This window comes from Lissotriton helveticus, chromosome 8, assembly GCF_964261635.1.
Source record: "Lissotriton helveticus chromosome 8, aLisHel1.1, whole genome shotgun sequence".
In the NCBI taxonomy this organism is placed as follows: Eukaryota; Metazoa; Chordata; class Amphibia; order Caudata; family Salamandridae; genus Lissotriton; species Lissotriton helveticus.
Window position 1 is genome coordinate 166036049 of NC_136069.1, and position 24572 is coordinate 166060620.

The following is a 24572-nucleotide window of genomic DNA, read 5'->3' on the forward strand; positions in this document are numbered from 1 at the left end:
GCACGACACACTCCCACAGAAACACCAAAAATACACCAAAAATAGACTCCACACATTATTATATAAAAATATACATAGTATGTTATACATAAAACAGCACCACAATGATATGAACCATAAGTACTGTGCATATTATGCAAATCATGAGATAGTACTCGTTATCCTGCAAGAATCAAAACAACATGAATTATAATATCAGGCCATGACATGCAGCAGTAGGTTAGGAGACACATAAATCACCAACGTTCCCCACAAGCACGTCAGTAGCAATAAGGGAACATGGATCCAAGAACAATCAATCACAGCTCCTCTGCAGAGCACGCTGGTGCATGACTCCTAGTGAATAGAGTCCTACAGCAGAAGTGCCCAGGGCAATCTTTTGTGGCCCTGAGTTTGTAGGAGGACAGGGGGCAAGTCTACAAGCCATGGGAAAACACTTGCACGAGGCAGTTTACCAACATTGGCGGTTTCTCCTGGCAACACAGCTGTCCTCTGGCAATGTGGAGATTGGAGAACCAGCAACATCTGTTTACAAGTCCCACGCAGTGTTATGTGAGAGCAGAGTCAGGGGGCAGCAGGGCAACAAGAAGAAAAGCAGAGTAGTTGAGTCCTTTAAGCAGCACAGCAGTTAGTAGGGCAACAAATGGAAAAGCAGTCCAGATGAGTCATTTTAGCAGCGCAGCAGTCCTCTGACAGAGGTTTAGTTCCAGATCCAAAAATGATTCCCCAACCTGGGGTCAGAGCCCTTGTACTTACACTGATAAGTACATCAAAGGAGTGACTTCACAAGAACCTTTAGAAGTGTGCAACAATCTCTTTCAACCCAGCCTTGGCTCCAGACATCAGTAGGTGGTAAATCAGCCCTTTGTGTGAGGGCAGGAAAAAACCTATACAAATGTAAAGTATGAACGCCCCTCTCTCTCCCAGCCTAGGAACACCATCAGTATGCAGATGACTGCAGATATAACCCTGTCACAGACAGCCCTTCCTGTGTTGTGGCTGTCTGGAAAGTATGAACAAGTGTAGCTGCCAGCCCTAAAAATGGACTGGAGTCAGGTTGCATAGCACAAATAGTCATAAGCACAGAGAAATGTCCACTTTCTAAAAGAGGCATTTCTAAACTAGTAATGTAAAATCCAACTACACCAGTAAGCAAGATTTATCACTACCATTCTAAACATACCAAACATACCAAACATGGCAACACCACTCCTTGCAGATCAGGAATTACTACTGAAACACATATAAGGGAATTCCCAAGGCTAGCCAATGAGAGGAGTACGCCTAAAGTAGTGAAAAACAAAATAGGCTGTTTGTCACTACCAGGACATGCCACACAATTAAGGCACATAACCTACTTTTTACTTAGACAGCACCCTGCCCATAGGGTTACCTAGGGCCTACCTTAGGGGTGACCTATATGTAGTAAAAGGGAAAATTAAGGCTTGGCAAGTAGTTTTAAATGTCAGGTCAAGGTAGCAGTAAACTGTGCAAACAGGCCCTGCAGTGGCAGGCCTGAGACGGGTTTGCACAGCTACCTCTGTGGGTGGCACAAGCAGTGCTGCAGGCCCGACTAGTACCATTTAATTTACAGGCCCTGGGTATATGGTATAAAACTTTACAATGTCCTTACAAGTAAATTAAATATGAAAAACAGGATAAAACCAATCATATCATGTTTTAGAGAAGGGAGAGCACATGCATTTTAGCACTGATTAGCAGTAGTAAAGTGCCCAGAGTCCTAAAGCCAACAAAAAGAATGTCAGGAAAATAGGCGGAGGAAGGCAAAACATTTGGGGATAACCCTACAAAAAGGGGCAGGTCCAACACAGGTCCTTTGCATTCACTGCCTTTACAGTAAGATAAGACTGTGTTCTGAAACCCCATTCTCGAATGTGGTCTCACTACATAAAACACCAAAAATTACAGTAGCCATCTCAATGAATGACTTGTTTTTACACTTACATGAGTGGTGTATCTGCCCAAATTTTGTTCTGCGCCAAAAGAGTTTGAGATACTTGATGCTTCCGATGGAGTTTCTAAAATAAAAGAAGGCAAATTAATGTCAATCAAAAGCATAGCGAAGAAACAATCCAGGTCAATAGAACACTCCCCTCTAAACATATCCAGCAGTATTTTGGAGTGTCTCGCTCATTTTGGGGGTGGGGCCAATACTGACTTGTGTTTGGTTGGCTCTTCTCTGTAATGGCAAAGAGCTATAGAAAGGAATGCACCCAGAGCAATCACCACTGGTTCAGACTGAATGAAGCATTTCCATCCATAAAGTCTGAGCTAAGTGAGTCACTCTATGTGGTGTAGGTATCTCCACACATGATCCAAGCTCACTGTTCCAATGGAACTCAAGCTCATCGATGGGACCCAGCAAGACCAAACAAATCAGAGATTGTTAGTGTTCCTGTTATGAGGGGCATCAACTATCAGTTCAAGTTGATGTGAGTGTGGTGTGTCTTCTCTGCAGTGACACACAGGTCCAAATTTATGATAAAGTTGAGAAATTCATGAAAGGGGAAGAGCAGAAAAGCATCATATCTACTAAGATATAGCACAGTTTTCCATTTTCCCTGTGCTTGTGTATTTTAGGATGCGATGAAACAGGGCAGACACCTTGCATCATAGTGCAAGAGTGTGTGCATTCTGTAAGAAATAGTTCTTATACAGGAAGGGGACCCTTCTAGCACAAAAACTGTCTTTAATTCTTTTCCTGCTGTATATGTATGCTGTACAATGCAGCACACTTGCAAAGTAGGAAAAGCGAGGAAAAATGAAAACATTTCTCCCTGTTATGCCTGCCTTTGGAAGGTGTATGATTTTGGCGCAAATCCTTGTCTACAAATGTTTGCAGATGGAGATTTGTGTCAAAACTCATGCGTGATTTCATGGGCACACACATGTAGCATCCATGGAAAAAATGAATGATATAAAGCAACACAAAGCAGAACACAGGACAACGTTGAGTTACTTTTGAAACTACCTAACGCAAAACCCTGATTTGCTATGGATAGTAAATCCCAGCATAAAGTTTTGCATTTAGTTGGTGATACAAAAGTAACTCAAACCCCCTCTTAGCAAATATGGTTTAGATAAGCTCAACAGTTATGCAATGGAACTAAAGCAAGAAAGTAGTTCTTATTTAGATCTGTACACACATTTTCAAATCTCACTGTTTGACAGATTTAGCAGATAGTGAGCCAAACAATGTCAGCACTTTACACATCTAGATGCCTACCACAGATTGTTTCGCTGTATATTCCACAAAACAGATATCTGCAGGCTAATTTGCAAATATAAAAATTGCTCTTACAAGACGGAATTGTAGCTACTTTTAGCGTATTATCTACAGATGATCAACTCTTTCAAATGTCTAAGCTCCTCTAGTGTATCAAAAAGCAAATCCATAACACCTCACAGCTAGATATTTCAGTATTTCAAGTAGTCTAATATTATCATTATCTGCATAAGATAATTTTTAGAGGTGGAGTAAACAGGTTATTTGCTAAAAGTAATCAAAGGACATCATGGTCAGGATTTTGGTAGATGTTCCGTCGACCCTGTTTAGAGCGTAAACATATTTGTATGTCCCATCCTCTGTATCTAAAGTACATACATGGGTTTGCACCATATCGCCCAACTTATTTAAGGGGTATACATGTACATCTGTCTCATACACCCTATCTAAAGTGTATATACATGGGTTTGTATTCTAAACAGGAAATTGTTTACTCACAAATTTGCAGAAACACATCAACTCCAAAGAAATAGATCTGAAATAATCTTTATTTACAACTAGGTAGAGCATTATCTTCAAACACATTTTCAAATAAGTGTTTTTATTAGTATCACTGATGAGTGACATGAGTTTCATAAGATTTAATTTGCTCCTGCAAAGTCTTGTGAGATTTCAGCCATTTCAAGTCTTGGTAGCCCTTTTGTTACAGGTAGGTATAAAAGGGAACACACCCTTGAAAGCAGAGTTTTGATGAGCTCCAGTGTCCCTGAACTGATTGAGGATCAAGAGTGCTTGTGGAACTGGAAGACTTTAGGAATGCAAGGCAAGCTATTCCAAGGTTTGCAATTTGGAGGAATGGTCTTTTGGCCTCCTTGGACTTATTTGTGGGACTGGATATGAGAAAAACAGTACTGGAAATAAGCAGCATGTGTCCAAGGATATCCCGCGTGTGCTGTACCAACACTCAGTTGCAATGAATTAATCAGGGTTGCAAAGTGCAACTACTCACCCGTGAGGGTCTCAAGGCGCTGGGGGCAGGGGGCAGGGGGTGGCTCTGTAGTGTGCTGGGGTCATCCAAAGAGCTAGATATTGAGGTTGTTTCTGAACTGGGGCAATGTGGGAGATTGCTGGAGGAGGATTGGTAGGGTGTTCCAGGCTTTGGCTGCGAGGTAGGCGAAGGACTTTCCACCCATTCTAGTCTTGTTGATAGGAGGGACGGTGGCCGGATAGAGCTGGGCTTATCACAGGTGTCTTTTGGGTGCGTGGAAGGAGAGGAGATTATTCAGGTATGCAGGTCCGGTGGGTGTTGTGATGGGCCTTGTATGTGTGGGTGAGGAGTTTGAAGTTTATTCTTCTTGCGGCGTTCTGGACAGTCTGGAGTTTGCGAAGGAGTTTCTTACTGAATCTGGTGTAGAGAGCATTGCCGTAGTCCAGGATGTTGCCGATGAGTGCGTGCATGCGTGACGGTTTTTCGATATTCAGTTGGGATCCATCTGAAAGTCTTTCAGAGCATAAGGAGGGTGGTGAAGCAGGTCGAGGAAACGGCATTGATATGGCGGTTCATTGTGAGTGGTGAGTCTTGTATGATGCCGAGGTTTCGAGTGTGGTCCATCAGGGTGGGGGATTTCTGATGGCGGAGGGCCGCAAGGAGTCATTCATTGAGGAGGGGGTGGAGCCAAGGATGAGGACTTCTGGTTTTTCTGAGTTGAGATTTTCAGGTAACTGTTCTTCACCCAGGTGGTGACGGCTTTCATCCCTTCTTGGAAGATGTGTTTGGTGATGTTGGGTTCATTGGTGACGGAGAGGACCAGCGGGAGGTCCTCGGCGTAATAGACAATGTGGAGCCTGTGGTTCCTGATGATGGTTTAGAGGGGGCCATGTAGACGTTGAAGAGGGTGGGACTGAGGGAAGAGCCCTGGAGCACTCTGCAGTTGGTCTGAGAGGTAGAGAGGGAGTCTAACCTGCTGAGTTTTGCCGGTAAGGAAGGGACCTATCCAGTTGAGGGCCTTGCCGTGGATACCAGCGTTGTGGAGTCTGGTGGCTAGGGTGCTGTGGGAGACGATGTTGAATGCTGCTGGGAGGCCCAGGAGAATGAGGGTTGCCATTTCACCTTGGTCGATGAGGGAGCGGATGTCGTCAGTGTCAGCGAGTAGGGCAGTCTGGGTGCTGTGGTTGTTTCGGAATCTGGATTGGAAGATGTTGTTAGCTTCGATGAAGTTTGCTAGCTGGGTCTTTTCAATGACCTTGGCTGCAGAGGGAGATGAGCCTAAAGTTCTTGAGGACCGATAGGTCAGCTGAGGGTTTCTTCAGGAGAAGGATGACTTCAGCATGTTTGCAGTCATCGGAAAAAGTGGCGGTCTCAAAGGAGCAGTTGATCGTCCGACGTAGTTTGGGTGTGATGGAAGAGGCAGGTCTGTGGAAGATGTGGTGTGGGCAGGGGTCTGATGGTGCTCCAGAGTGGACGCTTTTCATGGTCTTCAGGGTGTCTTCTGTCATGAGCGGGATCCATGTGAGCAGGGTCTGTTGGGTGACGTCGCATGAGGTGAGACCTGGAGCGGTGTTGTGGTCTTCGTTGTCGAAGTTGCCGTAGATCATCTTAATCTTGTGGTGGAAGAAGGTGCGGAGTTTGTTGCTGAGGTCGTGGAAGGTGGGACGACTGTTGCTTCACTGCAAGGTTTGGCAAATTCCTTGATGATGGAGATGAGCTTTTTGGTGTTGTGTGCATTGGTGAGGATTCTGTCTTGGAGGGATTTATTCATTCTGGATTTGATGAGCTGGTGGTGTGTGGTGGTAGCTGCTTTGTGGGCAGCAAGTGTTTCCTGGGTCTTGTTGTTCCTCCATGTCTTTTTGAGTTGTCTGCAGGAGTGTCTGGATTCTTAGAGTGCTGGGGTGAACCAGCTTGCTTTCTTGATGTATCTTCCGGTGGCTTTCTTGAGGGGGGCGAGTGTGTCGGCGCAGTTTGTGATCCAGCGGTTGAGGTTCTGTGCTCCAGTGTTTGTGTCTGATGTGGTCGGTGGTAGAGTGCTGCTGAGGGTGGAGGTGAGCTGGTCTTGGTAATGTTGTTCTAGTTTCTGCAGAGGTGGGGGTGAGAGTGCCTGTGTATTGTGTTTTTTTTTTAAGGAGTAGTGGATGCAGTGGTGAAGACGAGGTTGAGGGTGTGTCCCGCTGTGTGTGTGGGGTTGGTGACTAGTTGATTCAGTCATAAGTTGCAGAGGTTCTCTAAGAGGGAAGCGGTGTTTGAGTCATCGTGATTATCCAGGTGGAAGTTTAGGTCCCCGAGTAGGATGTAGTCTGTGGATGCGAGGGCGTGGGGTGCGATGAAGTCAGTGATGGCATTGGTAAAGGACAGGCAGCCTGTAGTTAAGGGTCCGAGACAGAGCCGTTTTGGGATTGGTCTGGATCTGGAAGTGAAGGTGCTCCATGAGGTTTGTTGTGTCGTCTGGGAGGGTGGTCATGCGGAGGGTGCTGTTGTGAACTTTGGCGATGCCTCCTCCTCAGCGGATGGGGTGGTCCTTATGCAGGATCTTGTTTCCATCTGGAATGGGGATAGTGATGTCTGGTGCTGAGTTGCCATTGGTCCAGGTTTCTAGGAGGAAGGCAACATTGGGTGAGTAGATGTTGAGGAGGTCCCAGATTTCTATTGCGTGCTTGAATAGGGAGCGTACATTAAGGAGGATGCAGTTGAGTGGTTTGTTATCGGTGATGTCCGATAGTCTGGGAGATGTTGCTGAGTTGCGGAGGTAAGTGAAGGTGCGGCAGCAGTGTAGACAGAAGAAAGAGCCGTGGGTGTTAGTCGGGGTCGAGAGCTGGCCGTTGTTGCGTCCGGGGTTGAGATCGTGGAGGGTGCTGGAGTTGTAGCAGAGGCGGGTCAGGGGACCAAGATCCCTTGGTGCTGGTCACGGTCGAGTCCCAGACAGGTGAAGACAGGCTTGCCTTTGACGTGCCTTTGGTGTGCCAGCGGCTGCCATTAAGTAGGAATCAGGGTTACACACTGGAGGGGGAGGCACCACGGGGGCAGCAGCAGGGGAAAATGAAGGAAAGAGCAGGAAGAGGGAAAGAGTAAAAAACAAAGGAGAGAGCAGACTGAAAGAGTGAAAAACAAGGGAGAGAGCAGAGGGAAAGGGGGAAAAATCAAGGAGAGAGCAGAGGGAAAGAGTGAAAAGTCAAGGAGACAGTGTCCGGTGGATCAGTGGACTAATGCATCCACTGCAGGGGTCTGTGTTCGACTTCATGGTCACAGGTTCAAATCCTGGCTGGTCCATTCAGCCTTTCATCCATCTGAGGTTGATAAAATGTGTACAATTGAGTTGGTGTAGTTCGCGGAGTTTTGCTGTGCTGGTATTCCTGTCACTCGGGTAGAAATTCTACACGTGCGGCAACTCGCGCTCGCGAACTTACCGTTCGCGATCGCGAGCGAGGAAGAACTTCCACTACACATCGCGAAGCGGAGTTTTCTGCACTCCACGAACTCCCGGGAGTGCAAAGTGCAGAAAACTCCGCAAACTCCACAAACGGAGCGAAGTTCACCGCCCAGGCCTAGTAACAATAAACATCTGTTATTCAGCGTCAAGATACCCCATTTGTGGTGAACATGCCCTTTACAAATACACATATTATGTTATGTAAAAAGGGCACAAAGAAGAGGCAAGCGAGGCAGAGCAGCAGAAGAGCAGAGTGCCTTCCCACAGGACCACTAGGGATGAGGTGCAGGCAGGTGGAGGAAGGCCTCGAACACCCTGCAACAGACCTCGGGGCTCAGGGGGCAATACTTAGTGGTGGAGCTGCGTGGGGGGAGAGCAGTCACACTGACCAGGTCAGTGGCAAATGATTAACTGGAGATCTGTGCACTATTGAGGACTGCATCTACCAGAATTCATTGTGAAAACTGGTTAAAAAAAGTTGGCAGTGTTCTGACCACACCCACTGTTTAAAGTTCCTCAAATGTGTTGGGTTGATGAACCCTGTGGCTGCATCTGTCTGCTTGGAATAGTACAAAACCTGATATACAGAAAGCAGCTTGATAAGCACCTGCAAACCTACAGACCTATAGATTGTAACTTGCCACTGAGTGTCAATTAGTATGAAATGTGTTCAATGATATCCAGGATTTGCTTTGCTAAGACTGTGTAGCAAGCACTCGATTATGAGTATGAACCCTATTGAGGACTGCATCTTCCATAATACATAGGAGATTTGGTGGAGGCAGGCAGCGAACTCTTCTGGCCAACTGTTTAAAAGTTCTGGATATAAAGTACTCTTCACCATTCAACAAAAAAGTGTTGACCCGAACTACACAACTGTGACTTGCGAAGGTCAAGACAAAGGTTCTCATCATCACCAACAAAAACTCTACAGACATTTCTAAACCATGCTCCATGACAACACTAACTGTCCCAAGCATCAGTGTTCCTAATGAAACATGTAACGAAACGTCATCACTCTTCAAGCACATTTATTTCCCAGATTATCCCAGGAAAATAACTCTAGCTCTTCAATGAATAAAATGTCTCCATCATAAAACTGGCCGACTGCACTATTGTACAGTTTGCAAAATGCTCCACTTTCCATGCATGAATAGCCACACAAGACTCACATCCTTTAACTAACCAAACCACTTGTTACCAACTAGACATGTGTCCGAAAGTCAAAGCCAATAAGAATTGCTCCTATCTAAACATTATCTAGCAACCTATCTTAACATTCTCCTTATACTGGGGTACTGTCTCAATTAAACAGGTAAAGTGTTAAATCTTGTCAAATACCCTCTCATAACCATGCAACCCATCCCAAACCAGTGCCTCAAATCCAAACTACCCTTCATATGCAAGGTTAGTTAGAAGCATAGTGATACTTCCATCTGCAAATATGTAGGTGCATGCAACCTCCTATGTTCATATTGATACGACTCCAGGTAATGAAAGTCAGAATTCTAGAATAGTATCTTCTTGCTGGTCAAATGCGATACAACTGTGCTGCTATTCTTTGACGTCATGGTGGTATGTGATACCATAGACAGGTGACACTATTCACACACTGGATGCCTGCTTATGGGTGAGTGGTCTGATTCTGAAATTGATCCAATACTTTACCAGCACAAACCTCAAGGTATCCACCTGCCAAAGGACAGTAATCCTTCCTATGCTTGCTTTAGAGTCTGGTCCAATGTCATTCTGTCTTTGTTATTATTTAACACTTCTACATGTAGGCTCACCCAGCACTACTGTTCAAACACACACTAACTATTCACCAACTCAGATCAAATGCTGAACCTTTCGATGCCAACATGCTTCCTAAAACGAATGGCTCCAAAGTAGATCAACTGGTTGTCTTCACTACTCCTCCTTTGATACCTCTACCTGGCAGGCTAAATTCACACGTAATGACATAAAATGCATCTATGTCAATCAAATAGGAGCACCAGCTGGGGAACTGTGGCACTGTTAGTTCACTAAGAAGCCCAGCTTGCATCTCCTTCGTGATGAAGTTCAGTGCTACAGATGTGGACTTTCAATGTGCTGTTTTACCGCTTGTTTATGGGACTTTCACACTGCAACTAGCATTGCACACGTAAATATATGGAATTTCCAGCTGTAGGTTTGATCTTTACAGGAGTATGCAAGGGTGGTATACGCCTTATGCTCCATTACCGGTTGTAGAGGTATTGCTATGAGCATCGCTCTTATCCTTACTTCATTACTATTTGTAGAGGCACTGCTAGGATTACCCACTCATAGTTATTATTATTTATGAAGGGATTGCTATTATCCGCCATTCTTAACCATGTTTGATTACTATGTGTAGATGCATTGCTAAAATTAGCCTTTTAACCGATCTTCATTACCATTTGTTGAAGCATTGCTATGATCCGCCACTTTACCGTACTTCATTACTCTTTTTAGTGGTATTGCTATGATTGTCGCTTTTACCCCTATTTCATTAATATTTGTAGAGGCATTGCTATGATCCACAACCCTTAACTTGACTTCATTATCATATGCAGGGGTATTGCTACGATCACCAATCTTATCCCTACTTCAGGTTTTGGAGGCCTTGCTATTTTCTGTCACTCTTAACCACATTTCTTTACTTTTGTTGAAGTCTTGCTCCAGTTCCTCCGCTTGAGCATCACCCTACTTAAATTCCCCCAAAGCTCCAGAAATAAAAAATAACATGAAATTTTATTTTGCCATTTAATTTTCACCCCCGTCCTGAGCTTAGCGCCAAGACGGGGGTGAGGCTGCTGTTAAGTGACAACAGCAGGGAGGAGGGTCGGCTGGTAGTGCACTGTTTAAACTGTGCACGTCTTTTTGGCCGCCCGTCTTGAGATGGCCAGTTACACATGAGCACTTGAAACAACTCTAAGCCAGCTGGGTAAGAAAAAGCCAAATCCTCCAGAGCGCTGTGGAGAGCCGAGTGAGGCCGCTCTCACCAATCCTAGCACTGCTCTCATGCGAGTGAGAGCAGTGCTAGGATTGGTGAAGGGAGTTCCTGCCCCCAGTTCCTGTGGGCGTCAGCGACAGAAGAACTCCGGAGCGGAGCACTTCGTGTTTGGTAAGTCTTTGCATTTTTTATGAAATTGTGTGCATCACCCTCCCCCAAAGATGCCAGCCACCACCGGATTAGCCTCTCAATCAAACTACATTACCATTTGTAGACGAATTGCTACAATCTGCTGCTCTTAATCCTACTTCATTAATATATGTAGAGGGGTGTATTTGCTCTCCCTAACCCCCACCCTCGAAGCAAGAAACAGAGACTATTTCTGTGAGAGAGCGCAAATTGAAAAAAAAATTAGAAGTGCACCATATTTACAAGCACGTTGTATTAGTTTAGTAAAGATTACATAAGAGTGTCGAATTTATAGAGTGAAAATACATAAGAGTGTTTAACTAGAATAGACTGCATATATCAGTGTGAAAACCTAATATAGAAGTGTGTAGAGATGTTGGAATAATGTTGAAATCCCATGTTATGTGGCTGATGTAGAGGAGAATGTAATACTGCTAAACGAAGAAATGTGTAGGCCACATGGCAGTTCACAGAGAATGAAAGGGGTTGTTACACACACACGTGAGATGGATTTTAATGTTGTTGTAATTTAAAGTATTATTGATCATAGAACTAAAATATATGTTTTATAGAAGTGTTTCATATAACCATTGTGTGTAATGATTTGGAATACGGTTTAGACTAAGAAATTAAAGGTTTATAGAGTGCACAGGCCCGTTTCATGTAATTCTAATAGGCCTGAATAGATAAGTTCATTTCTTTTGATCTGCATGTGCTAGTTAGAAGAATGTCATGTTAAGCATAAATTGCGGAGCCTGCTCGATGGTTTACGACTTAGAAGATATGGTGGAGGCCGGAATTTGGGGCCCACTGTACAAGTGTCTGTTTGCAGGTGCGAGGAGGTTCCAATCAAGAGAGTGATGAATAGAGTTTTGTTCAGGGCGCCAGGCACAGGCCTGGAGGAGGCTTCAGGAATTTCCTGGGGGGTACCGTCCTGCCGGAGAAGAGTCTGAGAAGCAAGGTCAACGCTAACGATGGGCCCAGAGGAGTATCAGCATGGAAAATGCCAGAACCAACACCACGTGAGGGGCGTCTCTAAAGGGCGTTTCTATTGTAAATGTGATTTTTGTATTAGGGACAGCACCCCTGGGTGGAGTTAGGGCAGATGGTCTGAGGAACCTAAGAGAGCGGATGGGTAGGCAGATAGGATAACTGCGAGACACCGATTTACAACAAAGACTAAGGGAAGTGAGTGATCTTCTTTGGAAGTCACCACGGCTGACACCTTTTTAGGTTCTGATTCTACTAAGTAGGGATGTTACTTAGTCTAGTGTAGGGACAGTCTAATCTGAATTTTCTTCCTTTCTGTAAATGACTCATAAGCTACAGCTTGTGTCTATTCTTGCAACTCTGATGATTTTTGAACTGGTTTTGGTGATATTCCTCTGCCGACTAAAAGCTTTTAGAAAATTAATGTTTGTATTGATACCAGTATATCTTTTGAATCTTATTTTGAGATGTTTGTATCTCCAGTTAACTTTGGCTTTATAATAAACTTTTAAAACTTATTTGTAGTAAGTGGTTCTTTAGAGTGGTGTAAGTCCTTAATTGATTGACCTAGTAGTGGATTGCCTTTTACTCTATGACAGGTATCAACGGTTCAGTCGACCTGAGTTGGGATCTAGACCTATAACAATAGATCAGAAATCCCGCCGTAACAGTTGGTAGCAGACAAGGATGGTTACCTTCTAGAGGAAGGTGATCTAGACTAGGTTAAGATTACCCCAAGGTCCCTAGAGATCGAGAGATGAGCAGCGGAAGAATCGCCTGCCGAAGAAGGTGCTGACGTGCGAGAGAAGAGCAGCAGGGTCGGACGAGAGTGAGTATAACAAGGGTCATGCGTTGACAGATTGCTGTGTTTTGTGTTGTATCTGTATTGTAATGTCATGCGGAGTTGAATGCCTGTAGTGTGAGTGAGAGGGTTGTGAGCACGCGCAACCTGGTTGGGGGAAAATCTTAAGTTCGGGGAAGAGCTTAAGTGGTTCGGGTGTATCGAACATCCAGAGTAGTTGTCGACCAGAGTAAAGGGGGTCATGAGGTACCATTAATCGCCCGCAGGACCGAGATAGGGGGAACGCAAGAGTGAGTGTGTGGGTAACGGACGCAGGTCGAAAGTTACCGTGTGTAAGTAACCTATCAGTTAAGGCGATTGTCTGGACGTACACGGAAAGACATTTCGTCAGTTAAGGTGACAATTACAGTTAGACTGTGGGCGTACAGTCAAGGAAAGTGATCGCTTGGTCGGAAGTAGTCATTTTTCTGAGTATGAATGGGACGCATGCATGACCGGGAGACGAGCGGAGAAAGGAGGGGAACTGCTGCGAAAGGGGACGAGTGACGTCAGCGAGAGCCGCGCTGTGATAGGCCGGTTGGTGTGAAGCCGCGCTGTGATAGGCCGGTAGGAGTGACGTCAGCGAGAGCCGCGCTGTGATAGGCCGGTTGGTGTGAAGCCGCGCTGAGATAGGCCGGTTGGTGTGACGTCAGCGAAAAGCAGCGCTGTGATAGGCCAGTTAGCGAGAACCGCGCTGGGATTGGTGGATTGTCATCAGGAAGTAAACGAACGCGGAGAAAATAGAAATTTTGTAGATTTTGAACATGAAGTGTTTTAAATGTTTGAGAGCGATCTTTAAGAGAAAAAGAAGAGAATCTTATTACGGGGAAGAGGCACCGCCTGAGGGTACACCAGCTCACTATATGGCAACGAATGTTGGGTTGCATACTATACTGTGGCTTGGTACTTGGAGTAAGATTACAGAAGGGAATGAGGAACTGACTTTTCCGAAATACAGAACGTTTAGACTAGAAGTGTTGCATCAGCTGAAAGCAGTTATGTCCTCATTGAGACCTTTGCCTAGACCAACACAGTTTGAGGCGCTTAATGCGTGGATTAGGGCGGCGCACGACAGGAGTCAGAACAGACGCCAGGAAAGGGTAAGGCGATCAGTAAGGGCAGTGCAAGATGCCAAGTGGGATGCGGAAGCTAAGAAATGGAGGGTACAGACGATTGAGGTGGATAAGTTATACCCAGTGAGGGAGGTTACAGGAGAAAAGAGACCCAAAGAAGAGGATGACGAGAGCGAGTCGGAGGATGGCCTAATAAATAGGTTGTTGATAGATAGACCGCCTCCGGACAATAGGGAGATAGAAGGTACTGAGCTCCCAAGGGAAGATAGGGTTGACATAGAAGAGAACAGGCCACTCCCTATAACGAATTGGGTACCTACCAAAGGTGAGGAGACACCTCAATATAGTCCTGTACAGAGAGTAGTCGGAAGGGTTGTGGTGCAGAAGATGCCAGCAACAGAGAGGGTTGAGTCTTATGGATTGCCAGATGCTCTTCAAGTACCCGTTACCATAGGTCCTATAGTGTCGGTTTATCACCCAGAGAAAGGGAGAGAGGAAGAACAGGTACGGCTAGACAGAGAAAGAGTTGAGATGGAAAGAAGGAATAACACGACAAATGCCTGGAGGAAATTGCCAGGACCGATAACGGGGAGCACACCATTGGATTCAGCAGTGGATCCCGTAGCAGATCAGGGGGGTCAGAGAGGACCGATGGACCTGAGGGGACCACGGCCGAAATCCTATAAAGAGTTGAGGGCTGACTTGAAGGAATGGGATAGGTCCACAGAAGCACCGAGCAACAGGTCAAGAGCAGAAGCTGGATGGGGAAGTCGAGGCAACGGGACATTATCTCACTGCGGGGCTAGCGAAAGCAGTCAGGAGTGGGACGGTAAAAGTCAGGAGAGTAGAGGAGCTACACGTCATATTGACGGTGGAAATGTGCAGGAGCAAAAAGGTAGAAGTGCGGAGTGTGGAGAGACGTCTTGTCTCATTCAAAGTGAGGGAGACCAAAGGACACAAGAGTACAGGGATAGGTTTAAGTGCACTCCCCACGCACCTGATGATAACGTACAGTACTGGAACTGTGGGAACAAGGGGAACCGCGAAGGATCTTGCCATGCGTCACAGACAAATTGCGAAAGCATGGGGAATAATGGAATGTCTTACCATGCACCTAGAGAAACCAGGCAGAATGGGAAATGTGGGACTATGGGAAATAGAGAAGTGTTTCACTATACACCCAGAGAGGATGGAACTGCATGGGACCTGGAGAGGTGGGAGCATGGGAGGACTCCCCATAACACACCTGAGCCCAGACGTAGGACTCGGAGCTGTGATGGGAGAGATGTAAATGGACTCTCTAGAGATAGCATACTGAAAGCTGTGATAAAAGCCAAAAGACTCGATGTGACCAGCTTAAAATCTGACCTGGACGAGATAATTGATGGTGTGTTGCCTTTAGAAAGGATTGACATGTACGAACAAGATGAGCTGCTGTTTATAGCAAAGGATGTTACTAGAAAGGCAAGAGCAACTCATGAGAAACTGTCTGAATTGGCAGACAAGTATATGGTAGATTTGTCCAGAACAAAGGCATTGCAGGGTAATCATAGGTTGCATTATTCAGATCAGGACTTAGATGAGAGGAGGACAACTGGATTAAAAACACACATAAGGGAACTGATCATGGGAATAAGAGCATGGAGAGATCTGGACAAATGGGAAGAGAGGTGGTCCAAAAAGGGAACTGTTAGGCGGAGCGCAAACGTGATGTCTCCGGAGGGAAGGCTACTGCAGATGGAGGCATTCCCTTTGCGAGAAATAGCGAATGGGAGTTATGTACACGTGCCCTGGAGTAGGGGAGATTTGGCTGCATTCACCAACTCATTTCCGAAGTTAAGGGAAAATCCCGTAGAGTGGTACAAGCAGGTAGAGAGGTTTGTCAAGATTTCAAAGGTATTGTGGATTGATTTGAACACCCTATTCGACATTGTGGTCCCAGGAGACTTGTGGATAGCATGCAAGGTTAGTGTCGAATGGCCAACTGCAGAACCAGAAAGGGATGGACGTACTAATGGACCATCAGAAACAGTAATGGTAAAATATGAAAGGGTGATGACAAGGCTGAAGGAGAAGCTGCCACCACAAGATACAGATTGGGTAAAAATTGACCGAACAAGACAGGAACCCAAGGAGACAGTTCATGAGTTTTATGAGCGATTGCTGAAAACGTTCAAACAATACAGTGGTTTAGATGTAATGGATCCCAAAGATATAGGACAGTTTGTATCGAAGTTCGTTTTGGGGTTGAGACCTGATATTTGTTTGATGATTCAGCAGCATTTAATTTGTTGGCAAAACAAACCATTGGATGAAATCTTGAGATACGCAAGGTATTGCAGTGATGAAATAGATTCCAAAGCAAAGAAATTAAAGGAGAAACTGATGATGGTGCAGATGCGGTCGGCTGGAAAGGGTGGACAGCAGCAACAGGGGACAGGAACGATGAGACGGAAGCCAAATAGTCAGAATAAGGACAGCGAGGAAAACTCGAGACCTAGAATAGACATTGCTACATTGAAAAAAACGACAAAGTGTCACCAGTGTCACCAGGTGGGACATTGGAAACGCGAGTGTCCCTATAACACTGAAAACGGAGAGCTAGAAGTAGAGGAGGAGGAAGTTTGAGAAGTTCCAGTTCAAGGGGTGACAGTGCCAAAGAGTAGGATGGTCAAAGGGGGGACTTCGGCTCCACGAGCCCAGTTCCCGCAGCCACCAAAGATTGCGACAGGGGGAAAGATCTATAGACAAATGCCTCTTTTTATAGACGAAGAAGAGTGCTACTACGTTGATCCATTGACGGGACGACGTGTAAGTAGAGAGGAGGACTGTACCCTCGGGGCAGTTCTAGAAGTGGATCAAAGAGGACCGTTTGTTGAGGCTGAAGTGGCAGGGTGTCCTACAACATTCTTAGTAGATACCGGAGCTACTCGATCAACTTTGAGATCGGCAGTGGTTCCAGATCTACCAATGTCGGGGGAAACAATTCAAGTGGTAGGAGTTGCAAATAGGAGAATGACTAACCCTTTGACGGAACCAGTGCTAGTGAGAATAGGAAACCACAACTATGAACATCAGTTTGTAGTATGTGATTCTAGTCCTGTGTGTCTGTTAGGAAGGGACTTATTGTGCAAACTGAACTGCACAATATACTGCACACCTCAGGGAGTAGAGGTACAGACTACAGACGAGGATGCTACCTTTAAAGTTGCAAATTCGAGAGTGTGCGTAGAACTGTATCCTACCCTGACTGTGGGGGACCTTCCTCGGGATTTGCGAGATACAGTGTCATCAGAGGTATGGAATTTTACTGGAGAAGAGATAGGACTGATCAAAGGAGTAGAACCAGTGAAGATCATGGTAAAACCAAATGTTGAATATCCAAGAACGCCTCAATACAAATTGACCCCAGAGACGATTGCAGGAATAAAACCCGTAATCGACTCTATGATTCAACAGGGAATACTGAAGGAAATCGTGGGTAGTCCATGCAACTCCCCGATTATGGGTTTGCAGAAACCTAGTGGGAAATTTAGAATAGTGCAAGATCTTCGAAAGATTAATAACATAGTTGTTTCATGTTGTCCAGTGGTACCGAATCCATCAGTGATATTGTTTCAGATACCATTCCAAGCTGAGTGGTTCACAGTGATAGATCTTTGTCAGGCTTTCTTTTCAATTCCATTGGATGAAGAGAGCCAGTATCTTTTCGCTTTTAAGCTGGAAAATCGTGTCCTAACATGGTGTCGTATCCCACAAGGGTATACAGAAAGCCCATCAATTTTCAACCAGCTATTGAAGAAAAACCTTGAAAGTCTAGTACTGCCACAGAACTCGGTTCTGGTCCAGTACATAGATGACCTAATTGTTGCGTCAGGAACGGAAGAAGCTTGTAAGATAGATACCATCGCCTTGCTGAACCATTTAGCTGAAAATGGGCATAAAGTATCTCCGAGCAAATTGCAGTACTGTCTGACAGAAGTACAGTACTTGGGTCACCGGATAGAGAAGGGAAAGCGCGATGTGTCACCAGATAGGATAGAGGCGATAATGAAGATGAACGCGCCTACGACACAGAGAGAAGTCAGGATGTTCCTAGGAATGGTGGGTTATTGCCGACAGTGGATAGCTAACTTTTCCCTGAAAGCAAAACCCTTACAAAAACTGACGCACAAGGAGGTGAGTGATCCGGTACCATGGGACAAGGATTGTTTGATGTCATTCCTACAGCTGAGAGAGGACTTGTGCCGTGCTCCAGCTTTGGGGATGCCTGATTACGAGAAACCATTTTCACTTTACTGCTGCGAAAGAGAGGGTTGTGCTTAGTCAGTTTTAGTACAAACTCATGGAAATGCCCGTAGACCAGTTGCATACTTTTCGGCTACTTTAGATCCGGTAGCCGCAGCGTTGCCCGGATGTCTCAAATCCGTTGCTGCAACAGGTGTCAGCATTGAACGGTGTGAAAATATCGTTATGGGACACCAATTAGTGGTGTATGTACCTCATTCTGTAGAACTGTTAATGACCAGGACAAAGACACAGCACTTAACCAATAATAGGCTCACGCGCTACGAGCAAGTTATTCTTGCTGCGGAGAACGTGACCATTAAGAGGTGCTCTATTTTGAATCCTGCTACATTGATGCCACTTCCTAATGATATAGAAGGCGAAGAATGTGAAGATCACGATTGCCTTGATGTGACTGAACTATGCACCAAGCCAAGACCAGATATTGTGGATGAGCCGTTGACTGACCCTGACGAAATTTTCTTTGTTGATGGCTCATGTGTAAGAGACGATACTGGTCGGTTGAGAGCAGCTTATGCTGTTTGCACCATTACTGGAGTTGTGGAAGCTGCTTGCCTGGAAGGAGTAAACTCCGCTCAGGTAGCCGAAATCATTGCATTGACACGTGCCTGTTTAGCAGGTAGCAAAATTAGAGTCACCATTTATACCGATAGCCAATATGGTTTCGGTGTGGTTCATGATTATGGGCAATTGTGGTCTCAGAGAGGTTACATGACCTCCTCTGGTTCGCCTATTCGAAATGGGGAATTTGTGCGACTGTTGTTAGAAGCATTACAAGGTCCAGCAGCAATTGCGGTTGTTAAATGTGTAGCCCACACCAAAAATACAGATTTTGTGTCGCAAGGTAATCGATATGCAGATGAAGTTGCCCGCTACTGTGCGGAGCAAGGATATTCTTTCACGGAAGTGGAAGTAGGTGGGACTCAGGAAAAGACAGAGTTAAACATGATGCTAGAAACAGTTGATACTGGGGATGATTTAAAAGATCTGCAAGAGAAAGCACCTGATTCTGAGAAAAAGGTATGGGAAACAGCAGGTTGTGTGAAAAGTGAAATGGATTTGTGGGTTTCAGCAGATGGAAGGGCAGTATTACCTGATGAACTAGTGAGTCCAATGGCACGACAGATACATGGTCCAGTACACTTAGGAAGGGATGCCATGCTGAGGTTATTTAGGCAGACTTGGTATAATCCTAGGTTTAGGATTGCAGCAGAAGCAGTGTGTCGGAGATGTGTCACCTGCCAGCAATTGAACGTAGGGAAAAGAACACCAGTTACAATGAGTCACATTGGGAGGTCTGGGGGGCCTTTCAACAGAATGCAATTAGACTTTATTGAGATGCCAAAAAGCAACCGCCTCAGGTATGTTCTGGTGGTTGTATGCATATTTTCCAGATGGGTCAAAGCATACCCTACACGCAGGTGCGATACACTCACAGTAGCAAAGTTGTTGCTTAGAGAGTTGATCCCGCGCTTTGGGGTGCCGACCTCTTTGGAATCAGACAGAGGAACTCATTTCAACAGCGAAGTTGTGAAGATGCTTTGCTCTGCATTGAACATTGATCAGAAGTTGCACTGTAGCTATCGACCAGAGGCTTCAGGTATCGTGGAGCAGATAAACGGAACTCTTAAATCCCGAATAGCCAAAGTATGTTCATCGACGTCCTTAAGCTGGCCTGATGCTCTGCCCTTGGTACTCATGAGTATGCGTAGCACACCAGACAGGACAGGTCTCTCTCCACATGAGGTTTTAATGGGGAGGGCAATGAGACTTCCGTCTGTTCCAACTACAGCTTTGTTGAATATTACAGATGACCTGATCTTGGATTATTGCAAGGGACTTTCTGATGTCATTCATTCTGTGTCTCTTCAGGTGCAGGCTGCTGAAGTTCCATCTTCAAGAGACCTGTGTCACGACTTGTGCCCTGTAGACTGGGTGCTTATTAAAAAGCACGTCCGGAAGAACTGCCTAGATGTGCGTTGGAAGGGGCCCTATCAAATAATCTTGACAACGAATACTGCTGTAAAGTGTGGAGGGCTGCCAAACTGGATCCACGCTTCCCATACTCGAAGAGTTCCAGCACCCTTAGAAGAAACAGCTCCTCTCACAGATGAAAATCCAACTGTGGACGGCGAACCACTAGAGGGGATCAGTCAAGCTGTGGGGGTATCGGAAGAAGTTGGGAGTGCTACAGATCCAGAAGAAGAAAGACAGGACGACAGTGAAACTGAAGTTGCCACCGAAGGAGAAAGTTGTTGTGAATACGGCTCAGAGACAGATCCAGACAAGAGTGATCAAGAACCGAGTGTGAGGACAAGAAATAGGAGAACAAGGCGTGGAGAAGCTACTTGGCCTGAAAGAAAGAAGAGGCCGAGCTTGAAGCCAACTCCAGAGAGAACTCTTGCTCCTATATCTGAAGACTCGGATCCGGACGAAGGTGCACAAAGACAGGAACAGGAAGGTCCGAGAAGATCGAGGAGGGTGCGAGTGCCCTGCAGAAGATACGCTGTTCCTGAGTGGACCTACCTAGCTGCAGATGTCCAGTGCACGGAGATCTGGGAGGGTGAGGGAAGTGACATTGATCAGTACTGACCCAATCATAACAGTGGAAATAGTGTTGGTGATACCCGGAGGGGAGGTCGAAGGGTTGCTGACACTCACTATCCCCAATCCTCCTTATTTGAGCGGGATAAAAGACATGGTTTTAAACAGAATAGAATTTCCGACTTTTTGTTCAACGAGGCCAACGCATGAGGAGATCACTCTTCGTTTGGAAATATTAGAATACGTGATTAGAGCCGCTGGAACACGTCTGATTCCAGATTGTTAAGGACTTTGTAAATAAACAGATTGAAAGATGACCTAGCGCCAAGTGGAAGAAACAGAAATTTAGGGGCTTCCCATTTAGTGGACGGAGAAGGGCTAGGGTTGTCTTTTGCTTTAGAACTCAAAGACTGATCTTGCTGAAGGGATTATCAGCTTCCAGATGTGGTTCGGAGAGACTGAATAAGCAAAGAAAAGAGACTTTGTGCTGTGAAAGAAAACCAGAACTACACTGTCTTGAGATCATGGAGGCTGGCAACCCAAACCGCAGGACAAAATGCATAGTAGGCACACTTTTAGTGGGAGTAATTTTTCTTATAGTTTTAGTAGTTACTATATCATATGTAGTGGGACATGAAAATGAAGAAAAGGCTACAAAGGAAGCAAAAATTGTATCGATACAGAAACCTACTACTGCTGGTCAAAAGGGGGACAATACAGAGAAAGATATAGCTTTACTAGCAGCAGAGACTCGTAGGTTGCATGTGGATGAATCACAGGGAAATTTCAAATCAAATGCATATGCTAAGTTGCTTTATGAATATATTGATGCTATGGAGGCTAAAGATTGCTAAGTCTGCATGCAATTGCCAGCCTCTGTAGACGAAGGTATTAGATATCATCATCTTCCATTTACCTATGGAATCACATGTAGTTTGTTGCTTAGTATATTTTATGAACGTGATGGTTTTGAATATTATTTTTCAAACTTTGATGCTGTTTTACCAGAAGTTCCAAACTACAAGCACATGAACAAGTGGGATTATTATAAGAGTGAAGATAGACTAAAGAAATTTTTAATTCCTTGGAAAACGTTAGATACTTCACATGCCCGAAGAAATAATTTGACTTGTAAGGTGTCAGAAATTGAGAAAAGGTTTATAGGGCAAGTGGACGATCGGTATAGGAGACAGAAGATCTTAAAAGCTTCAGGCCAATGGAAAACAGATTGGACAGAGGAAGAAAGATCACACCAAAGAAAGGGTAGTAATGGTCCAATAGCTTTAGATCGAGAGAAGAAAGGGAAACTGTGTATATATAGGGGTAAAACCTATGATGAAAATGTGTTTGTGGGAGAAGTAAATTGTGAACATGCTTTCCAACTAGAGTATTATACAAAAGATTTCTTGAAGGGAATGCAGGTGATCCCGAATGTATATTTTGTTTGTGGAAGAAATGCATACGTGAAACTACCGGATAATTGGTATGGATCATGTTACTTAGCAATTGTCTTCCCCAAAATATACCATGCTAAGGATTTGGAAATTATAGAGGGAAGAACTCAAGCTAGAGGAAGAAGGGATGTAAGCGATGAGGAGGTAGTTGGAGACGTATTTGGTGCTATGTTTCCTCTTTTAGGGATAGCACTGAATGATGTCAAGATCAGAAGATTGGCAACAGTTGTAGATAGGTTGTCCGCCAGTACTGCTAGATCATTAATGCTGGTGGAGGGAGAGATGCAATCGATAAGGGCAATGGTTCTTCAGAACCGACTTGCTCTAGACGTTCTGTTAGCCAAAGAGGGAGGAGTCTGTAAGGCTTTGAAGGTTCAGGAATGTTGTACTTACATTCCAGACAATTCAAAACCTCTAGAAAAGTATATACGGAACATCACTGAAATTCATCATGAGATTGAGGATTTGACACAGGTAAATGTGTGGGAAAAAGTAGGTCATGGAATGGGTAAAGTTGGAGGTTGGTTTGCCAACCTAGGAAAGGGTTTTATTTGGTACATACTGTAACTTATCATCATAATAGTGGTTTGTATAATCACTTTGTGGGGATTGGTGCGGCTGTACCAATGGTATAGATCAAATAGGTTGCAGAGATCCATGAGAGAGCAGGAGAGGAGATTAGCTGCGATGCAGGATAATCAGTACAGGAGTCTGAGGGCTCTAGAGATGATGAAACGGGAAAGTACTGCAACGAGTTCAGTTTGATTCCATGCATACCTCAGGGATGGTGTTGTGATGGTGATGACTACTGAAAGTCATCAAAGGGGGGAACTGAGAGAGTGCAAATCGAAAAAAAAATTTGAAGTGCACCATATTTACAAGCATGTTGTATTAGTTTAGTAAAGATTACATAAGAGTGTCGAATTTATAGAGTGAAAATACATAAGAGTGTTTAACTAGACTAGACTGCATATATCAGTGTGAAAAGCTAATATAGAAGTGTGTAGAGATGTTGGAATAATGTTGAAATCCCATGTTATGTGGCTGATGTAGAGGAGAATGTAATACTGCTAAACGAAGAAATGTGTAGGCCACATGGCAGTTCACAGAGAATGAAAGGGGTTGTTACACACACACGTGAGATGGATTTTAATGTTGTTGTAATTTAAAGTATTATTGATCATAGAACTAAAATATATGTTTTATAGAAGTGTTTCATATAACCATTGTGTGTAATGAGTTGGAATACGGTTTAGACTAAGAAATTAAAGGTTTATAGAGTGCACATGCCCGTTTCATGTAATTCTAATAGGCCTGAATAGATAAGTTCATTTCTTTTGATCTGCATGTGCTAGTTAGAAGAATGTCATGTTAAGCATAAATTGCGGAGCCTGCTCGATGGTTTACGACTTAGAAGATATGGTGGAGGCCGGAATTTGGGGCCCACTGTACAAGTGTCTGTTTGCAGGTGCGAGGAGGTTCCAATCAAGAGAGTGATGAATAGAGTTTTGTTCAGGGCGCCAGGCACAGGCCTGGAGGAGGCTTCAGGAATTTCCTGGGGGGTACCGTCCTGCCGGAGAAGAGTCTGAGAAGCAAGGTCAACGCTAACGATGGGCCCAGAGGAGTATCAGCATGGAAAATGCCAGAACCAACACCACGTGAGGGGCGTCTCTAAAGGGCGTTTCTATTGTAAATGTGATTTTTGTATTAGGGACAGCACCCCTGGGTGGAGTTAGGGCAGATGGTCCGAGGAACCTAAGAGAGCGGATGGGTAGGCAGATAGGATAACTGCGAGACACCGATTTACAACGAAGACTAAGGGAAGTGAGTGATCTTCTTTGGCAGTCACCACGGCTGACACCTTTTTAGGTTAAGATTCTACTAAGTAGGGATGTCACTTAGTCTAGTGTAGGGACAGTCTAATCTGAATTTTCTTCCTTTCTGTAAATGACTCATAAGCTACAGCTTGTGTCTATTCTTGCAACTCTGATGATTTTTGAACTGGTTTTGGTGATATTCTTCTGCCGACTAAGAGCTTTTAGAAAATTCATGTTTGTATTGATACCAGTATATCTTTTGAATGTTATTTTGAGATGTTTGTATCTCCAGTTAACTTTGGCTTTATAATAAACTTTTAAAACTTATTTGTAGTAAGTGGTTCTTTAGAGTGGTGTAAGTCCTGGAACAACCTTAAATTTTATAATTTATTTTCTGCTAATTCAAGTCAGAATGGTGCCTAACAATACTGCATCCGTTAACCCATTAGCTGCGGGGTGCTTTTCCCCCGCTGTGCGGGGGGGAAGAGGGCCGCGCGTGGCACCGCTGTGCTGGTGACGAGCTCGGCTCGTCATGAGGCACAGAGGAGCTGCCCTCATGACGAGCTGAGCTCGTCACGACCACACCCGTTTTGGAACGTTCAGCACAGCGAGGAAATTATCCCCGCGTGCGAACGTTCCAACGGCTGTGACGAGCTCAGGTCGTCATGAGGGCAGCTCAACCGTCCCTCATGACGAGCTGAGCTCGTCACTAGCACACAAGAGGTTAAA

General features: G+C 44.8%; 1 protein-coding gene across 2 annotated transcripts in view; it reads right to left on the minus strand.

Annotated features, from left to right (window-relative positions):
* Window positions 1–24572, minus strand: part of IGSF5 (immunoglobulin superfamily member 5) — a 931320-nt gene that overhangs the window by 110017 nt on the left and 796731 nt on the right. For both annotated transcript variants that reach the window (XM_078656819.1, XM_078656820.1), the window contains one exon: window positions 1966–2039. In XM_078656819.1, the coding sequence (XP_078512945.1) occupies window positions 1966–2039 (74 nt within the window). The remainder of the gene's footprint in view (window positions 1–1965; window positions 2040–24572) is intronic.